Consider the following 18,943-nt stretch of genomic DNA (forward strand, 5'->3'; position numbering starts at 1 on the left):
GTATCCGACAGCGATAGCGTTCATACCGCGCCACGTGAAAGGGAACGATCATTCACAGTGCGTCATCGTTGGAGAATCAGGTTAACGTTACAACAAACTTCGCTACTACGAATGCAAAACAAATACATGGAAGAATCGGTATATGAGGGAACCCGGGGGAGGGAAGTGGTGAGAGAGTCAATCAATAATACGACGGCGCTTCGTAGGTGTGGTAGACGTTGTGGGTTCCTCCGGTGAATCATCGTGAGTTCGTTTGTTGTTGCAAGTTCTCATGTTGGAGCGCGGTGGAGGCGAGTTTGGCATCTGATGCTGAGGTAAGGCCACACCCCTCGACAGGCCATTGATGTCAGCGGCGAACGAATGGTCGTCCTCCACGAGGTTCCCCTCTGCATGCGAGTCCTCCGCCGCCCGCGTCCCCGCTGGCTCATTCCCCACGCCTTCTTCCGGTTCCACCCACTCAGCGTCATCGACGCTGGGCACGGAGGGATTCTTAGGAGCCCCGGAAAGCTCCTGGGACTCGTCTTGTCCAGGCTCGTCGTCTTTGGGACCGAAGAATACAATGGGAACCACTGATTGCGGATTGTGGTAGCCGTCCTTGGGTCGCTTGTCCGCCGTCTTCTCGTGTTCACCCGGCCAGCGCTTGCCCTTCTGGAGAGCATTCCTCAGGAGCCGTCGCATCGCGTAGTGTGTAGCCAGTTTTGCAGCTTGCTTCTTGGTCCTCTCGATGTCCTCCTCTCGAAGCGTGTCGTAGTCAGAGTCCTCGTCAGAGTCCTCGTCGCTGCCGCCAGAGCTTTCCGAGTCGGACGGATCGTCTTCGTTTTCACCCCAGTCAACACGGCGATGTTTCAGAAGGTCTAGGGACGGGACTTTGGCTTTGGCCTTGGCTTTCAACTCGGCATTCTGGATAGTGTCGAGGGCGTAGTGGGCCTGGAACCAAGACAGAAGTTTGGAAATGATGTCGTTGAGAGGATGACGGTAGCGTGGATAGGCCCCGTTCGCGTCAGGTGACTTCTTTTGCCAGATGAACTGTAAGGCACGGAATCCCTTCTGCGTTCGAATTTCGATGGTGCCCAGGTCAACGGCTTCCTGTTTCGCCCTCGCTGAGCATGTCCCCCGCGCGCACCATGGGCGGATGTCGAAGTACTCATACAAGAACTGGCCAATGTTGTCGTCCGGGATGTTGTGAGGACAGAAGCGGACGGTGTAGAAGATCAGGATGTGGAAGATGGACTCTAGTTCGTCGGCAATACAGACAACATGGCGAGGGTTATCCTGGACGTGTGCAGACATGAACTGCCATGTGCCCTGCGACAATGATATTGCGTGAGTTCATATTCGAAGATGAGCGCGGAGTCCGGACTCACCGTCCTTTCAGTCTGCCGCTCATGAGATGTCGTGAGGATGTTCTTGGCGAGCTCCCAGTCCGTGAGAAGGCCTCGCCAATTGCCCTTGCTATCTATGCAGAGAAGGATGTTGCCCCCGCTGAGGTCGCGATGAATGAACCCGCAATTGTACGCGGCCTCATGAGCTACAGAAAACGTCAGGTCTTGAAGAAGAATAACTGCAACAATCATGCGCACCTTGAACAACATCGGCCAGAGCTCGGACGAGCTCGCGACTGTTCTTAAACTGGGACAGCGGCTTGCCGATCTCCTGCACGACGATGCGGTAGTGCTGGTGCTCCTTGATGGGGTAGTAGTCCTGCCCAGGATTGAACTCCATCCACTTCGCACGCGAGACGGTGAGCTGGTCGGGAAGATCGCCATGACAGACGAGGGTCGGAACATGGGGGACGTTGTTCTCGTTCAGGGTTTTCAGCGTCGTGCCCTCCTTCTCGATCTCGTCGTGCTTGACACGCCACGCATCCTTCATGTGCATAAAAGCACCTAGTTTGAACTGCCCTTGATCGTCCTTCAGCACTTCCTGAGCGATGTAGCACCGCGTCCCGCGCCCTAGAACGCCTGAGGCTAGGTAGTGAGGTTTTCCAACGACGAAGGAGCGAGAGAAGTCCTCGTCCTCGTCGTAGACGTCGAGCTTCCACCAGGGGACCTTGTCGTCGAGGGAGTCTTTGTAGGCTTCGAGGATGTGGGGCTCCACCGGAGTCTCTCCATTCACAGCAGCGTCGCGCTTCTGCCGCATCAGTTGCACCAACGGCTCCGTTGGATCGAGACGTTGTGCAGAGGGATCGAAGCCGCGCTGGACAGGGGCGAGCTTCCCGTACCTCCAGAGGAACTCCGTGAGCCATGCTTCCTTCTTGACGTAGCTGAAGCGCTGCGTGGCGAACATGCAGTCGCGGTCGATGTATACGATGCGAGCCAAGGTGCCGAAGAAGATGATCATGAAATGGTGCTTCCGGTGCTGGTTCTGCAAGACGAGCTCTGCATGGGAGAGGATCTGACCGAGTGCGCTCTTGCGAGCCTCGGCGGACCGCTCCGCATTCGCACTGGCTTTGTGGACGAAGGGGTCTGCAGCGAAGTTGGGCATGCACTCGACGGTGATCTCGAGATGGGACCAGTCAGTGAGACTATACTGACTGGCGTCCTTGATCTCGGGTGCGTGGTCGTGTGGATAGATGCCGCAGAGAGGAGTGATGTTGGAGGATGGAGCGCAGCCGGCCTTGTGAGGCGTCGAAACCACCACGAACCCGCCGCGCAGAAGCTCCTCGCTATTGAGGCGTTTCGGCTTGGACGTATTAGACATGGTCTCCAACCACCAAGTAGACGGATAGACACTCACAATCTCCCGGTACATCTCCTTCTCGTTCTTCGGCTTGGTCATGCCCTTGAATACATCGGTGCTGCATGGATGGCCCAAGGGCTCGGTGGAGTCACGGGGGTCCGGAACAAAGGAATTCATGAAGGTGGTGTAGGGTATGACCGCGGTCTTGCCGTGCATGCTGCGTCGCAGCTCGCGTTGGTGTTGGTCGCGGGTCATCCTCGTTAGGGTGTTTATGTCTGTGGACATAGCCAAGTATTTTAGAATCATGGTGGACGAGAAGTAGCAGACGAGAAGGAATAGTGCCAGTGAGTGGGTGGTGGTTGCGACGTACCGAAGAAATAACACAAGTATACAGCAACAGTACACGTCCGGGCAATATCTACGGTATAGGCTCAACTTTTCCAGGTCGGTCCCGCAAGAGGTTCAATGCCTTCGCTCTGGTCTACCGTCGAGCTGTGAGTTGTTGAGAATTCAGATCGGTGGGCGCACATGATCTACCGACGCCGTAACCAAAAACACAGGTTCCCACACTACGCGCTCTACCAGCTGAGCCAAAAGGCAGTCGGCCGTTCTCCCCGGTTCGATACTCCGGGTCGTAAGTTAATCGGCCGTGACTTTGCTCTCCTTGACCTCAGCTTGACCTCCACCACCTCTACCACCAGGACCTCTTCCTCCTCGACCTCCTTCCCCTCCTGCTCTTCGTTGTCGTCGACTGATTACTGTCAACTGTCAACTTGGCTCAACTGGTTGCGCCTCTAGGTCTATCCGTCTTATTATCCACATCCCTCATCTCGACGGACAAGTTATCTCGAAATGAACTCATATCCTCCTGAGCTGCTCGTGCAGCTTGCACCCGTTATGTTCGTGGCTGGATTGGACACACAGGCGCAACCACAACCGCAACCACCACAAACCCCTGCAAGTCCAGCTCCGAGCACACCCATCACACCGCAAACGCGACAAGACGCGTTCTATGTCCTCGCGATGAGACTGCGCGACGCGCTCGTTTCCCAGCGCAAGGTCGCGATCTGGCAACCGGAGAAGTCCAAGACCTTCCAGGTTGTGCTGGTCGACAAGGTGCGTACTCTGTCTGGGTGAACTCATGCGAGGTGTAACAACACCGTAGGACGTCCCATTCCCGCCCCGCAAACTCCTGCGCCCAGAAGACCCGCAGTACAGCTCCTCCCACTCCCCTCTCTCACCGCTAACCCCATCGTCACCTCTTTACCCCGACGGTCTCATCGCGCCAATATGGATCCGGAAGCACACAACCCTCGTCCCGTCCGTATTCGTAGTGTTCATGCGAATATACGAGTCGCCTCCGCTGCAGCCTGGACAGGACGAGCGCGAGCGGGAGGCCGAGGAGCGCAAGAGGGACAGCGAGCTTGCCGCGGAGATCGCACAGCGCAAGAAGAGCACGAACGAGCGGAATATCAAGTTGACCGCGGTGCTCATGGCTAGTCGGCGCATGCTTGGTGAGTACACTACTTTCCGCGCATTGCGCGACCTTTGTCTCACCTGCGCGCAGACGATCCTTCCCTCGATGCGCGACTTACCTTCATAAGACGGCAGAGCGGCCTCGACCCTCGCGCGGCATTGTTCGTCCTCAGCCCGGTGTCCCAAGCGGAGATAGGTGACTTCGTGCGCAGGTACGTTGCAATTCCGTAGAGTATCGTAGCAGGGTGCAAATGCATCATGTACAGTCTACAAGACGCGCTGTACGAGCCCGCGTTGGAATACTACACCAATCATTCGAAGCGCGTCCGGCGGAAGCGAAACCGACACTCGCAAGCAGCGTCATACCAGCTCCCGCTGTCTCCTCTGGCGAGCGCTGGTATCGCGCGACCACTCCGTCCCGAGGGATGGACAGTTCGCTACGAGTACAAGATGGCCTGCTTCGCGGAGTTTCGCGGGGAGGACCAGGTTGCGCTCAAGTAAGTCATCGGTCGCTTTGCCTTAGTTCGCGCACTCATACAAGGACGCTAGGCATTACCAGGACGCGTACTCGACACTCCTCATCATGTTCGGTTCGACAGCCATCCTGCCCCCACGGACGAAGCGCTGGGCAGAGGCGAAGGTGCTCGCGGACTGCATCAACGTGAAGGTACGCTTACAACCGCTTTAGTCGTACAGCAGATACTCATGTCCAACGTTATGGCAGATCGTGAAGCTGTACCTCTACAACAACGAGCACTCGCTCGCGCTCTCGAACCAGAACAGCCACATGCGCAAGTTTGCAGACTTCTCGCGCGGTTGGGGTATCGGCGAGGAGACATTCGAGTTCTGGAGCTGGCTCGCTCGGCAGTGAGTCTCGACGTGACATGTATCTTTCCTCTCTCCTCACTCGTACTCACCACCCCTGGTTCGGGTCAGGCATCGCGTGTTCGCAGAGCTCCTGGAGCAAGGTACGCGCAGCACGCTGAAGATTCCATCCGCGTACCCCACCCCGACGCCCTCGCCGGCACTCATCGCCGCGCAGGCTCTCGAGGCGTCGCAGATCGGACTGGACGCCATGCGCGTGCTTGGGCTGAACCCTAACCAGGCGCTGCAGCACCCAGGGTTTTACTATTACATGGCGGCGCGATGCACAGAGCGGCGGCGGGAACGGTTCTTGTCGGCGCTCGAAGTAGGGGTATGTTACACGTCCGTCATGCGAATAGCACAGGCCGCTGACGACTACGACATTTTCAGGGCGACCACAATGCACCAGGTTTCGTCAATGAGCGGAAGGTCGATCACTTGACTATCGTACTTGAGGTGCGTATCTGCTAACAGAGGTCATGTCGCCGTACATCCGTGCTCACCCCAACGCGCAGCTGTACACCCGCTCGTACGAGCTGTTCAAGAAGTGGAGCCCGCAGAACATGCAGAACCCCGGTCGGCTCACGCTCTGGATCGCATTCCGCATCGCGCAGACGTACTACGAGTCCGGCAAGTTCGATATGGCTGTCCGGTGCGTTCTGTCCATCCCGTCAGTCTGGGATTGTCGCTCATTTTGGACGCCAGGTTCTTTGAACGGATCGCGAAGACGTACCGTCGGGAGAGCTGGGAATCGCTCTTGCACCCGCTGCTCTCGCAATGGTACAAGTGTGCGCAGCAGCTGGGCGATGTGGACCTCAGTGTGCGGCTGCTCGCTGAGATGCTTGGCTACGGTGAGTCGGGTCTCAGCTATGACTGTCATCCCAACTGATCCACATCTCTATCAGGTGCGACTTCTTCGGCAGACGACCCTGATGCGTTGCAGGAAGACTTGTTGGCTGTACTTCAGGTAGGTTCTCGGGCAGTCATCATCTTCCTATCACTAACAGTTGCTACAACAGAGTACGGTACCCTCGGTGACTGACGAGCCATTGGTCGTCGACCTGTCCGAGTCCAAGCCAATCGGTGAGTCGATTCTCTCCTTTCCTGGTCAAGTACTGACGTCTTTGAGCAGTCGACGCTGCTGTGGTGTTCTGGGACCCGGAAGTCAATGTCGGCGACCTCGCGCCATTCCAGATCCTGCTATCATCCCATCCGAACGTCTCGCTATCGTCGCTGCCGTTCACGTCCCTCGCGATTCACTTCAGCGGGGATGTTCCGCCAATCGTAGTCCGACATACGCACAATGATGACGATACGGATATCCCTCCGGTGCAGAGGATCGATCTAGGCGAATTTGTAGTCTCCCCAGCTCCGAGCGAAACGAAGGAGATTGAAGGATCGCTGCGATGGGGCGCCGGTACTACGATTGTCCTAACCGGTAGTGTCTCCTCGAATCTTCCTATGAACGTTTCTGTAAGTCTCGGCTGCCCTTCTTGCCATCCCAGTCTTTCAAGTACTGATTAGGCCGCCTCGTTTATAGGTCTCCAAACTCGTCCTCACTATCAAAGAACGTAGCTGGTGGATCGAAGTGCCCGTGGTTCCCTCTCCCTCCCCATCTCCCCTCATGGCGCCTAGATGGCTTGCCTCTGTCAACCCACCGCGTTTTGTGCCCATCCGCCGGGAGGACCATTCGGGCGTGCGCGTGCACTACCGCAGCCACCGTGTTCAGGTCGCCATAGTCCACTATGGACCCGCATACCTCGGCGAAGAGTTCCCTATCGAGATCAACGTGACGAATGGTGACGATAGAGAGCTTGATATTGTGGTCGATGTGTTGTTGCAGCCTACTGAGATCGACGAAGCTGGTACGTTCTCATTCCCCTAATAACCAGCACACGAGCCCTGCTGACGAAATATTGCAGTGAACTACATCGCGATGGACGACCAGCGCTCGACGAGCCTCATCAAGGGTATCGCATGCGGGTCGCTCGCCCCAGGGGTCAGTGTACTCAAGAAACTCTACCTCACCAACACCGGCGCCGCAGGCGACCGCGTTGTCGACATCTCAGTCCAGTCCCAGTCTCGCACCCCTGCCTCCACTCCGACCTCTCCCGCTCCGACCTCGCCCACATCGCCCACATCTCCTGTACCGGCAGAGCCGATGAGCCCGAACGCGCCGCCAATGGTCGACCGTACAGAGACCCTGCGCACAATCTCGGTGTCTACGATTGCCCCGCTGACGATTACGCACTCGACGGTGTACAAGCGGGCGACGCGTCCATTACCAGGGCTCTCGGACTTGCGGACGTACGAGAGTGCGAAGCGGCCGAGAGATGAGGCAGATGCGGTGGAGGCGGAAGTGACGAGCACGCTCACGGTCGCGGCGCCCGCAGGCATCGTCATCGAGAGCGTTGTGTTGCAGCGGAAGGACGGGGAGCGGGCGGAGGTTGCAGATTGCTCGGTTGACCAGGACGATCTTGCTGGAGGTGCGCGTTGTATTCTCTTGTTGGTCATGGTGTGTGCTGATAGGTAGCGTTTGCAGAGTGGTTGGCTGGCGATGAGCTGTGTGATCGGTGTAGGATCTATGTCGTGCCCGATGAGGATGTGCCCGAGGAGCCCATCCAGGGTCCGGGTGAGTACGAAGTAACATGGCACAGGTACGTCTCTCTGCTCATTTTGCGTGGAATGCTTGGGGAACGTATACTGATATATGACTATAGGGTGCTTCCCGACGGCAGCCAGGGTGCACCCGCGACCTCCCGCTTCCCGCTCCCGCCTCTCCAGCCACCCTCCGACGGGCTCATCGCGCTCCTAGACGCGCCCACGACTGCCCGTCTGCATACTCCCGCCCCCCTGCGGCTCACTGTGCGCAACTGGCACCCAACGCGCTCCGCGAACGTAACAGTACAGCTCGAGGCCGATGCGGCTGACGCGTTCGTCGTCGCCGGGCTGCGACACGGGCGTATCCCGATCTTGCTGCCGGGCGCGGAGGAGAGCGTGACGTGGAATCTGATCCCAATCGAGAGCGGGCTCGCGAGGGTGCCGAGGGTAAAGGTGCTTGATAGACGCAGTGCGGTCGTCGTTGCGGGCCAGAGCCAGCCTGATGCGGCGCAGACGGAGGGCGACGAGGTCAAGATCGTAGACGTGCGGTGGGAGGGGAGGGAAGAGCCTGAGGGCGATGAGACGGGTCATGATGGGCAGCTGGTGAAGGGGCAGGATGTGTATGTGCTCGTGTTGCCGTAGACTTACGTGTATCCAAGCGTGGACTTATACCTCTTCGTTGCGAATGTTGTGTCGTAAACAGGCTCGCATAGTACAGAATATATACAACTATTTACATGACTGCGCTAGAGTACGTTGCGATTCACATCTCTCCCATCGGACGAACAGCGCTGCTGCGGACGCGAAGCGGGTACAGGGAAGAGCGGGTTATGGAGTGGGAACAAGTACGGGGGAGAAAGTGGTGGGAGTCTCAAATTTCAATCACTCTGAGTCATCCAGACGACTGCGCTTGGTAGGCGTGGTGGACTCCTTCGGTGAATCATCGTGAGGCCGCTTCCTGCTGGAAGTGCTCGTCATGCTGGAGGGTGGTGGGGGTGAGCGCGGCATTCGATACTGAGGTAAGGCCGCGCCACTCAGCAAGCCAATGTCAACGGCGAACGGATTGTCCTCCTCCACGAGAGTTCCTTCGGTCTCCTGGTCCCCCGCCCGCTGCATTGCCTCCTCCTCGTCCTCCACATCGTCTTCCAATTCGTTCTCTTCCGCCTCCCCGCGATTGATGCCGAAGAACGCATCGTAACTTTCCCCCGATTCCGGATCGAGGTCGCCGACAAAGCCGTCCTTGGATCGCTTGTCCGCCGTCTTCTCGTTGTCACTCGGCCAGGGCTTGCCCTGTTGAATAGCGTCCACAAGGAGCCGTCGCACCTCGAGGTGTGTAGTCAGCTTTTCAGCTTGCTTCTTGATCATCTCGATGTTGGCCTCGAGAGGTGTGTCGGGGTCAGCATGAGGGCCGCCGCCGAACGCATGATCTTTCTCGTCGCCAACATCCACATCGTCATCGTCGTCTGAGGACGAGTCCGTCGCTTCGCGCTCGGTACTCGCTAGAGCGGCGAGAGCGTAGTGGGCCTTGAACCAGGCCAGGAGTGTGGAAATAATGGGGTTGAGAGGATGATGGTAGTTCGGTTCCCTGTTCGCGTTAGGTGTCTTCTTCGGCCAGATGAACTGCAAGGTCGTAGGGAATCCCTTGTATGTTTTAAGGCTGATAGCGCCCTGTTCGACGGCACCCCGTTTTGCCAACCCGGAACGTATCCCATGAGAGAATGGGGCGCGACTGTCGAAGTAGTCGTATAAGAATTGGCCAACGTCGTTGTCCGGGAGGTTGTGATGACAGAAGCGGACAGTGTAGAAGATCAGGATGTGGAGAATGGACTCGAGTTCGTCGGCAATCACGACAACACGACCAGGGTCATCCTGGACATTTGCGGACATGAATTGCCATGTACCCTGCGACAATGATATCGCGTGAGTGCATTGTTAAAAATGAGAGCAGACTCCGGACTCACCGTCCTTTCAGGCTGCCGCTCATGAGATGTCGTGAGGATGTTCTTGGCGAGCTCCCAGTCCGTGAGAAGACCTCGCCATTTGCCCGTGCTGTCCGTGCAGAGAAGGATGTTGCCCCCGCTGAGGTCGCGATGAATGATACCACAATTGTACGCAGCCTCATGAGCTGCACAGACTGTCAGGTTCTGAAGGAGTCAGTGCAACCATCATGCGCACCTTCAACAACATCGGCCAGAGCTCGGACGAGCTCGCGACTGTTCTTGAACCGGGATAGCGACTTCCCAATCTCCTTCACCACGATGCGGTAGTGCTGGTGTTCCTTGATGGGATAATAGTCCTGCCCAGGATTGTACTCCATCCACTTCGCACGCGAATCGGTAAGCTGGTCGGGAAGATCGCCATGACAGACGACGGTCGGGACATAGGGAACATTGTTCTTGTTCAAAAATTTCAACGTCGTGCCCTCCTTCTCGATCTCGTCGTGCTTGACACGCCACGCATCCTTCAAGTAAACGAAGTCGCCGAGTTTGGGCTTCCCCTTGTCGTCTTTCAGCACTTCCTGAGCGATATAGCACCGCGTCCCACGCCCTCTAACGCCTGGAGCGAGGAAGTGCGGTTTGCCGACGACGAAAGAGCGGGTGACGTCCTCGTCCTCGTCGTAGACATCGAGCTTCCACCACGGGACCTTGTCGTCGAGAGAATCCTTGTAGGCCTCGAGGATGTGGGGCTGCACCGCGATCTTTCCATCCACAGCAGCATCGCGCTTCTCCCTCATGAGCTGCGCCAGCGACTCTTCTGGGTGAAGACGTCGTGCGGAGGGATCGAACCCGCGCTGGCCGGGAGTAAGCTTCCCGTAACGCCAGAGGAACTCCATAAGCCAACTCTCGTTCTCGACGTAGCTGAAGCGCCGCGTGGCGAATATGCAGGCGCGGTCGATACATACGAGGCGAGCGAAGGTGCCGAGGAACATGATCATAAAGTGGTGCTTCCGGTGCTGGTTCTGCAAAACGAGCTCTGCATAGGAGAGAATCTGACCGAGTGCGCTTTTGCGAGCCTCGGCGAACGACTCCGCGTTGGCAGTGGTGTTGTCGAAGGGATCTTCAGCGAAGTCCCGTTTGCACACGATGGTGATCTCGAGATGGGACCAGTCGGTTGTACGGTACTGGTTGAAGTCGTGGATCCGGGAGGCGTGGCCGTTTGGATAGATGCCGCAGTCGGGAGCGATTTTGGAGGAGGAAGTGGAGTCGGCCTTGTGAGGTGTCGAAACCACGACGAGCCCGCGGCATAGACGTTCCGCGGCATTGAGGCGTTTTGACTTGGAAGTATTAGATATGATCTCCAGCCACCAAATACACGGAAGCGACACTCACAACCTCCCGGTACATATCCTTCTCGTTATTAGGCGTAGGCATGTCTTTGAAGACTTCGGTGGGGTATTGACGAAAGATCTTTTCGGAAAGGCGGCGGTCAGGAGCGAAAGAGTTCATGAAGGTGGGAAAGGGAACGACTGCAATCTTGCCGCACATACTGCGTTGCAGCCTGTGGTGGTTGCTTTCCTACACCAAAACAGAGCCTGTGTTACGCAGAAGTTTAGTTCGTACGCTTTATAATAACGCCGATGGTCAGCCGTACTCACGAGTCGTGCCTTGTGAGCCTGCCAGTGAAGCAATCTGGTCGGAGGAGGAGAACTGTGAGAGCGCCGGTCAGGACCACTTGCGTTGCGGCATGCCGGGCCGATTTCCGTCCGCTGAACACGTAGCCTAGGTCGAATCTTGTTCAGTCTCCATGCGCCTCAGCGCGATGTCACACCGACATTTCTTCGAATATATCAGTCGTCAAACTGATGTCCAGCTTGAGGCACGACTCGCAATGATACCACACCAGACGTAAATAGAGCTGAATGAATAGTTAACGGCGACGATGCGGAATCTATGATGTCTATGCAGGTGGGTATAGTGTGTACATTGCAGCGAGAACGATAATCATTAGGCGGTTCTAAAGGGGAGAGCGGGAAGGAGTTTGCGGCGAAAGACAACGGGGCCGCCCGAAGTTACAAGGAATGCAACGGGAGCCTCCTCCAGGTGCCAGTCCTCCGCTGAGACGTGACGGACGGGTTTGAGAGTGAGTGATAAACGTGGGAAGGGAGTACCGATAGTACGATCGAGCGTCGCCATGAGGAAGAGGAGGAGGGAAGATCCAAGCGGGACACGGCTCAAGCCTTGCTCTGCTTCTTGGGAGTCCTCGGGTTCTCATCCCGATCTGCCTTCCTCTTCGTCCCCGTCGTCCCTGTCGTTCCTGATGCCAGAGACAACTGGGTCGACGAAGCAGGGATGGGATCCTTCGGATGCTTGTACCCCTTCTTGGGACGCTTGTCTGGGCCTTTGTCATTGGCTGACCAGTTTTCGCGTTGGCGGAGCTCGTGCATGAGTAGGCTCAGCATGGCGGCGTGCGTCTGAACCTTGTCTGCATCTGAATCGATTGGAGTGGCTTTCTGCACGCGGACGGTCGCAGTCGTGGGAGGGGGGGCGTTCAGTGAGGCGGGCTTAGCGGAGTCCGACTTCGCGTATATTTTCTCCTTCGCAAAGAAGCCTTTCGGGAATTCGGGTAGTCCACTATCTTGTGGCGACGGAGAGCCGGAATCGTCAGCCTCTTCTGCCTGTGCATTGTCGAGGGCGTAGTAGGCGTTGAACCATAGCAATAGTGCTTCGAGGATCGTTTGAATTGGGTGTTTGGCTGTAGAGCCGGGCTTGTAGAAGCGTAGAGGCTCAACCGCGCTCTTCTTCCCTTTGTCCTCCTCCGATTTACTACGCAGAAGGGCCAGGTCGATTACGCCGGTCCTCATCGCCCCGTACTTCATTTGACCACAGTTGAACTGCCCGTTGCCGTCCGTGTAGTCGTCGAAATAGAGGTGAAGAAACTGGCCGACAGCAGTGCAGTTGTGAGAGAGGAAGCGTATGGCGTAGTAGAGAAGGACATGAAGGAATGCCTCCAGCTCGTCTGCGACGACGATGGGACGGAAGCGGTCGTTCAAAGCATGTGCAGACATGAACTGCCATGTTCCCTGTGCACGCCGGTATCATCAGGATCAAATGTGTAGTACTCAGACAAGGAGACGGCAGACGCACAGTTCTGTCAGGCTGACGTCCTCCTGATGCCACGTCACTGGCAGGTACCCTCTTTGACAGCTCCCAGTCGTTCAACATCCCCACCCAGCCGTTTTTGGGGTCATACCACAGCAGAATATTCCCGGCGCTGATGTCTCGGTGAATGATGCCGTGTTCATGCGCAGCTTGGTGTGCTAAAGTAGCAACGACGTTTGAATATTCGGCATACACGCATGAACCTACCACTCACCTTCAATGCAACAGAACAGAGCCCACACGAGCTCAAACCCATTTCTGAACTGCTCTAGAGGCTTTCCAACCTCCTTCACTACTAGACGGTAGTGCTGATGAAGCTTCAACGGACAGCCCTTGTCGTTGGGGTGATAGGTGGCCCAAATGTCCTGGGAGATTGTGGCCTGGCCTGGAATGTCGCCGTGGTAAAGGAGAGTCGGGACATTTTCGATCTTCAATTGATTAAGCTCAGCCAGAATCGAACCCTCCTGCTCGATACCCTCCCGAACGACACGCCAGGCGTCTTTGAGGTAGACGAAAGGACCTTTGACTTGGTTACTCGCATTCAATGGTAGAGCGACGTAGCCGCGCGTCGCACGACCCGCAACTCCAGGAGCCTGAAAGTGAGGCTTGCCGACTAGGAACTTCCTCGTGAAGTGCTTCTCCTTCTGCGTGCCCTCGTCCTCGACGACAGGGACATCTAGACACCCACCTATTTCACCCCAACCAGATAATCTTTCGTCAGTAGTTACTGCAAGATTCGAATAATCTCGCCCTTTCATTAAGTCAGTTAATCACGATGGCTTAACCATGTTAATCCTCTATGGGCGTCAAAATGACTGCGTCTACCCGGAATCGAACCATAGACCTACCTACTTACACAGATAATCTCCGCTTTATCCAACTGCGTCACCAAGCCTTTATTTTCTGAAGAACCAATAAATATATATATATCTGTACAATCAGTACATGATAAGTACCGAAATATTGATCTACTTCACATAGGAGGAGCTACATTATAATGTAGCTAGACGATGCATGCGAGAGGATAAGAGGGAGGAGGGAGGGAGGAGAGAGGGATAGAGAGCAGGACGAAGAGGGAGAGCGCAACGGGGAGCGTGACACAGAGCATGGCGGAGAGCTCAACAGGGAGCGCGCTGGAATGTTATGGAGCACAAGGGAGACAGAGGAGGAGACAGAGGGGGAGAGCGCGAGGGAGACGAGGAGGGAGAGAGCCAGGAGATGAAGAGGGAGAGCGTGAGGGAGAGGGAGACGGATAGCATGAGAGGGCGAGACTGAACACGTTGGAGACTCACAAGTGACCGAAGAAGTCCATAATTGTAGCAATGGAACTGGAGCATCTGCACGTCGTGCACACGAGCATGGCGAAAGACGACGGTTGGGAGCGAGAAAGAGTAAGTGAGCACAAGAAGAATATGAGTGAGGCGAACGAGGAGCAAGAGCGTAATCGAGAGTATGAGCGAGAGCACGAGAGCAAGAGCAAGAGATAGAGAACAAGAGAGAACAAGCAGAGGGAAGCAGAAAGTCAGAGAAACCTCACAGTGAACAGCGAGAACAAGTGGGGCCTGGGTAAGGTTGGAGGTCAAGAGAGACGTTGAGACTGCGAGACGCCAGAGTTCGTGGCGTGGGAACTGGAGTCCCAAGGGCGCCTGCCACGTCGTCGCTCTCTGTCCACTCCCTTGCTTCGCTCTGTACCTTATATTCACCCGACTATAACTCGCTGACCTGGCCACTTGCTTGCCCTCTACTCGCTCGCCTGTCTGATATCTGGGCCGCCTGACGACTCGCTCTCCCAGCTGGTGACTCTTGCAATATCTGCACTTCAAGATAGCAGAAGTCTTCTTCATATCGTTCCGGATGAGGTACGTCGTCCCTCCCTGAGTTGACCTGTTAAATACGCTTTTGCTCATGCTTCCCCACCCTTTACGCACTCTTTGCCATCTGCGTCGTCTCTGCCATCTTCCTACCGTCCCTGCGCCGTCGTTCTGCCGCCCTGCGCTGGCCCAACCAGACCTTCGCGGCGCACGACGACAACATGGACCGGAGGGGCCGATGCTTGGAGGATTACGTCGAGTAGTCGATTATCTTCTGGTTTTGATTGTCTTTTGTATTCTACCGGAGTGCTACGCGACGACAATGAACCGCTGTATCCCTTCATTATCTCTAATACACAATGGCTTCAGATTATCAAACCCCACAACATGATCCTGGGGTCGTCTTGATCATAATCATGAACATAAACTGGGCCCTGAGATAATCCTAGTTAATCTGGCTGGCCGACCGCTTTTAACGTACGCTGCATTGGCTCAGGATTTGGACGGTATGCAGATCTGATTATGGTACTTGAACGTATTGGATTAACTCTGTAAACTACATGGCGAGATTATCGGACTTCTGCAGTAACTACAGGGGTAAGATTATCAGGCCGGACTGAAGTCACTGAGACACCACCACGGCCACTTGCGGTCAAGGGACTTCTCGAAGGCAGCGCGCACGTAGTCGCGCTCCTTGATGTCGTTCCCACGCATTTTAGCCATCCTCTGCATCTCAAGACCGAGGGGGGAGTCATGCGGGATACGAACCGCGGTGGGATCGTGACCACGCTGAGCCGGCGTCATGCGGGAGTAACGCCAGAAGAACTCCGCGACCTTCTCGCCCTCTTCCTTGTAGTTGAACTTCTGAGTCGCGTAGAGGCCGCCATGGTCGACGTGAATGAGGCGAACGAAGTCGCCGAGGAAGTCGACCATGAAGAGGCGGGTGCGTTGTTGGTACTTGAAGACAAGCTCGGCGTAGGAGAGGATTTGACCCAGCGCCGCCTTGCGAGACTCGGCGGTAGGCTCAGAATTGGGCGCGTCATCGTCGAAGGGGTCTTCTTCCGTCGGATGATTTTTGCATTCGATGGGGATGTCGACCAATGACCAATCAATTCGGGCGTGCGACCCGTCGGAAGGTCGCTTCGGGGCGGACGTGGAGGGATACATGCCCAAGTCAACGGACTGCCTCGTCGGGTCGGCCTTGTCGACCTTGCCAGGGGTCGCGACGAACGTGAAGTCTGGACATAAACCGGGCTTGTTGAGGGCGTCCGGCTGTATCGGGTTAATGCGATGAAGCTATGGAAGCCAATGACTGGACATACGATAGAGTTATACATCTCCTCCTCATTCTTCGCAGTGTCCATTTCAGAGAATATGTTGATGCAACTCGACTTTTTTGCGATACGAAGGCTCTGTCTGGTGGGGGGAGAGGGGACGAACTCCTTCATGAAGTCGTCGAACGACAGGATGGTGATCTTCTTGTGCATGTTGAACCGAAGCTCGCCTCGATGCTTGCCTAGATCGTAATGAGTGCTGGAATGCGCGGCGCTGTGATTGAATAGTTTAGAAGGTGAGTCATTGGCGTCATCGGCGAAAGAGACGGTGCGAGACATGGTGGTGGTGGTGGTGGTGGTGGTGGGATGGGGAAGGAAGAAACGCACAGGAAAACGCACGGATGTCGGGGCGTGTTCTGCAACCACCGCAATGAATCACGGGAATCGATCGGCACGGTCTGATCTGTTATTGTCGCCTTGGAACGGGAACGCGGAAGCGCGTGGTAGAAACGGAAGGAGTTCAGTATGAGAAGCGCCCAAACATCGGCTCTTTACGGTCACGTGTTCGATTCGCAAACACCTTTCCTCTTACCGCGTCGTCGGCGCCCCAACCACTGAGGTCAATTCGGGACTTTCCTCAACAACTGTGTTCAGTTTCCACATCATGTCGATACCATCGCGCTAATACGGTTATCCCAGACTCGACTCGATGCGCAATGTTTCAATTGGTGGCTGTGTTCAAGGTGGTTAGGACAACCAACCCCACCTCTTCAGCGACACTCTTGACGGTACAGCTCATCGAACGGTATGAGAGGAGAATAAACTATTATTTTAGTGTATAATTGATGACAGTCATGTCTTATTCTCTTCATGCACCACACGTCTTCTCGTTTGGGTCCGGTACTACAACTCTGACATTCCTGGTCATCTATGTCATCAAATTCACGGCTATGGTAAAGCATTGTTGAACCGCTTGATATGCGTCGTGATACTGGTGGAAGATGTCGGTGGAAGGATGGACCTTGGCTGTAGCCGCGCACATGTTCTTCTCATGCATCACCGTGACAGCCTGCCAAACGTCGAGCGCGGAAGGGGTCTCGGCGAAGTAGTAGGCAGAGAGCCACTGTCGGAGTTCAAGGGTGGCGATTGTCCTCTCGACCGGGTGCTTCCTCGAAGAGCTGGGAAAGGTGAAGTACGGCACTGCATCCAATGTCCAGAAGCAACGTCTCATGTGGAAATAGAATTGTCGTCACTCGGCTAGTATTGATGAGTGCGGATACATCACGCCGAGGAGAACTTGAACAAATGAGAGGGTAGGGTAAAGACATGAGAAGTATAGGGCGGCGTGAGTTGGGAAAACGAGGGGAAAGCCCTCGAGGAAGTGAGACACAATCCACCTGAACTCCAAAGGTCCACAGCGTCGATGCACTGTATAGCGGGGATCATCATGGGGATGGAGAAAGGAGCGAAGGGGACGGAAGGAGCGAGAGGATGCATGAGGAGAAGGATCATTTGGTGTGAGATGTAGACTTGAAAACGACCGCCGGTCGCCTCCACGAAGTCAAAAACCACGATGCGAACGTCTGGGTCGCCGAGAGTGCTATTCAGCTCAGCGAAAGAGGCCCTTCGACCGCTTGACTGAGGCTCGGATGCGCCGAGCATCCACGAAGCGGCGGCACGAAATCATGTAATCCAGTGCGACACATGCCTCCGGTATGACGCGGAGGTAAAAGTCGACCGTGCCAGGTATGCGCTCATCCCTGTGCGACCGCTGCACAGATACATGACGATGCTACACTGCCTGCGCAAAAGACCTCGATATGGGAGTCATAACATGGGAGCCCAGGAGGCGTCGTCCTTGACGCGATGACTCCCACAAAACATGTCACGCAGGCTGCTGTTGCAACTTCTCATGACTCAGACCGCTGGAGGAGGTGAAGAACCGCAGCTAACGTGTTCAAGTTGAGCGACACTGCAAGCGCATGTCCCTTCTGCACCAGGCGATAGGTGCACGAAGGAAACCTATACCGTTACGCTGCCCATGGCCCCAACACGTGACGTTTTTGGATGATAGCGGGACGATAAGGTTAACTACGCTAGCCCCTATGCGCCGCCTATAATCTGGTGCAGCAGGGACCCGTGCTTGCAGTGCGAGGGCAAGGAGGTGAACACTGTAACAAGTTGGGCGGCGGCTCAGAGTCGGGTGACGCCAGGTGGACCCGAAGTCCTCGGCAGCAACGTGGTGTGGTCGAACATGCTCAAGTGTCACTGCTTTCAATCGTCCCGAGTTACGTGCTGCCGCTTTGCTGACTTCGAAGACGAGGTCTGCCTCTTCGGACAACCACCGGATCCTCTCGCTGAGTAAGCGAGCTTCGCCACCTACAGTTATAGTGCAATTTCCTTGAACTGTGGGTTAATACGTATATTTGGATCCCAACTTCAGGTGCAAAGTGCAAGAGTCTGAATATCGAGTCTGAGCTTGAGTGCGTGATCATGGTGATAGTCTGGCAAGTTTCAGCAGGACGAAGCGCCCGTTTCTCTTCCCCTCCATGTCTCGAACAGAATATCTGCTGGACGACGGCCTTTCATCTATGTCACTAACTATATCCTTGCACACGCTCCGCACTGGTTCTGACTCTCGCGCGCATCTATGGTGGTCAATATGGGATCAGCTGCAGTGCCACGAGGACAGCAGCACACCCACATCGAGAAAATTTCCATAATCGCGTGTAACGCGTGCAACGGGTGCGTACTTTGAGGCATGTAGAGGCAGAAGCATAGGCAGGGATGATGTGAAGGGAAATACACGTGTATATGAATACCGGCGGAGGAAGGACGGTCGAGTACAATAATAGTGGTAAGTCTGGTGCGGTCGCATACCCTCTCTCTCTCCTGCTGAACGCGTAATAACTTACAGGAATAAATACGCGATACTTGAGCCCAATCTCATCCATGAAGATGCCATAAGCGCAAGCAAAGCTGCAGGGAGCGAATTTCGAAAGGTCGTCAAGCCGCCGTCGTCCGGCGACGATTGCTGCGCGGCTCGTACCCCAGGTCCCCCGCAGCGCGTCGCTTGTTGGCCCTAGCAAGCCTACAGCACACAGTGAGTCTTCCAATGTGATCAAGTATCAACAGTGTC

At 55.7% G+C, this 18,943-nt stretch overlaps 5 protein-coding genes across 5 annotated transcripts in view; 1 reads left to right on the forward strand and 4 right to left on the reverse strand.

Annotated features, from left to right (window-relative positions):
• Positions 1–101: 101 nt before the first annotated feature.
• L226DRAFT_163652 (uncharacterized protein) lies at positions 102–3,172 on the reverse strand. Its single transcript, XM_067672570.1, has 5 exons — positions 3,050–3,172; positions 2,737–2,954; positions 1,581–2,682; positions 1,365–1,528; positions 102–1,305 (listed from the first exon to the last, which is right to left on the reverse strand). Exons 2-5 carry the CDS (start codon positions 2,932–2,934, stop codon positions 178–180), a joined length of 2,592 nt encoding a protein of 863 aa, XP_067532429.1. The 5' UTR covers positions 2,935–2,954; positions 3,050–3,172; the 3' UTR covers positions 102–177.
• A 189-nt stretch (positions 3,173–3,361) lies between these two features.
• Positions 3,362–8,350, forward strand: L226DRAFT_490820 (uncharacterized protein). The gene is made up of 17 exons (XM_067677329.1): positions 3,362–3,795; positions 3,845–4,193; positions 4,247–4,367; positions 4,422–4,652; positions 4,705–4,822; positions 4,880–5,022; positions 5,092–5,350; positions 5,410–5,475; positions 5,535–5,671; positions 5,725–5,870; positions 5,925–5,986; positions 6,039–6,102; positions 6,152–6,492; positions 6,560–6,884; positions 6,942–7,505; positions 7,562–7,676; positions 7,740–8,350. Exons 1-17 carry the CDS (start codon positions 3,532–3,534, stop codon positions 8,260–8,262), a joined length of 3,828 nt encoding a protein of 1,275 aa, XP_067532430.1. The 5' UTR covers positions 3,362–3,531; the 3' UTR covers positions 8,263–8,350.
• L226DRAFT_615155 (uncharacterized protein) lies at positions 8,313–11,236 on the reverse strand. Its single transcript, XM_067686737.1, has 5 exons — positions 11,216–11,236; positions 10,950–11,152; positions 9,796–10,894; positions 9,582–9,745; positions 8,313–9,522 (listed from the first exon to the last, which is right to left on the reverse strand). The coding sequence occupies exons 2-5, from the start codon at positions 11,103–11,105 to the stop codon at positions 8,503–8,505; spliced, it is 2,439 nt and encodes an 812-aa protein (XP_067532431.1). The 5' UTR covers positions 11,106–11,152; positions 11,216–11,236; the 3' UTR covers positions 8,313–8,502.
• Positions 11,237–12,247: 1,011 nt separating this feature from the next.
• L226DRAFT_490826 (uncharacterized protein) lies at positions 12,248–16,284 on the reverse strand (the record flags this gene model as incomplete). Its single annotated transcript, XM_067677330.1, has 6 exons — positions 16,192–16,284; positions 15,853–16,078; positions 15,157–15,802; positions 12,934–13,395; positions 12,705–12,877; positions 12,248–12,640 (listed from the first exon to the last, which is right to left on the reverse strand). Coding segments are annotated over exons 2-6 (1,839 nt in total), but the record flags the coding sequence as incomplete, so codon positions are not given.
• Positions 16,285–18,609: 2,325 nt separating this feature from the next.
• The window catches only part of L226DRAFT_562076 (uncharacterized protein), a 1,602-nt gene continuing 1,268 nt past the window's right edge, over positions 18,610–18,943 (reverse strand). Inside the window, exon 4 of the mRNA XM_067683486.1 lies at positions 18,610–18,895. Within this exon, the coding sequence (XP_067532433.1) occupies positions 18,811–18,895 (85 nt within the window). The 3' untranslated portion in view covers positions 18,610–18,810. The remainder of the gene's footprint in view (positions 18,896–18,943) is intronic.

The sequence above is a fragment of the Lentinus tigrinus genome (genome assembly GCF_003813185.1).
Source record: "Lentinus tigrinus ALCF2SS1-7 unplaced genomic scaffold L226scaffold_26, whole genome shotgun sequence".
Lineage (NCBI taxonomy): Eukaryota > Fungi > Basidiomycota > Agaricomycetes > Polyporales > Polyporaceae > Lentinus > Lentinus tigrinus.

Bases quoted from the DNA above. Each gene is read 5' to 3' on its own strand.
- L226DRAFT_163652 (XM_067672570.1), bottom strand. From the start codon at position 2,934: ATGACCCGCGACCAACACCAACGCGAGCTGCGACGCAGCATGCACGGC. The intron at 2,683-2,736 runs GTGAGTGTCTAT...AATACGTCCAAG, and splicing joins AGGAGATGTACCGGGAGATT to CCGAAACGCCTCAATAGCGA. The intron at 1,306-1,364 runs GTGAGTCCGGAC...TCATTGTCGCAG, and splicing joins AGCGGCAGACTGAAAGGACG to GGCACATGGCAGTTCATGTC.
- L226DRAFT_490820 (XM_067677329.1), top strand. From the start codon at position 3,532: ATGAACTCATATCCTCCTGAGCTGCTCGTGCAGCTTGCACCCGTTATG. The intron at 5,987-6,038 runs GTAGGTTCTCGG...TTGCTACAACAG, and splicing joins ACTTGTTGGCTGTACTTCAG to AGTACGGTACCCTCGGTGAC. The intron at 6,493-6,559 runs GTAAGTCTCGGC...CCTCGTTTATAG, and splicing joins ATCTTCCTATGAACGTTTCT to GTCTCCAAACTCGTCCTCAC.
- L226DRAFT_615155 (XM_067686737.1), bottom strand. From the start codon at position 11,105: ATGTGCGGCAAGATTGCAGTCGTTCCCTTTCCCACCTTCATGAACTCT. The intron at 10,895-10,949 runs GTGAGTGTCGCT...AATACTTCCAAG, and splicing joins AGGATATGTACCGGGAGGTT to TCAAAACGCCTCAATGCCGC. The intron at 9,523-9,581 runs GTGAGTCCGGAG...TCATTGTCGCAG, and splicing joins AGCGGCAGCCTGAAAGGACG to GGTACATGGCAATTCATGTC.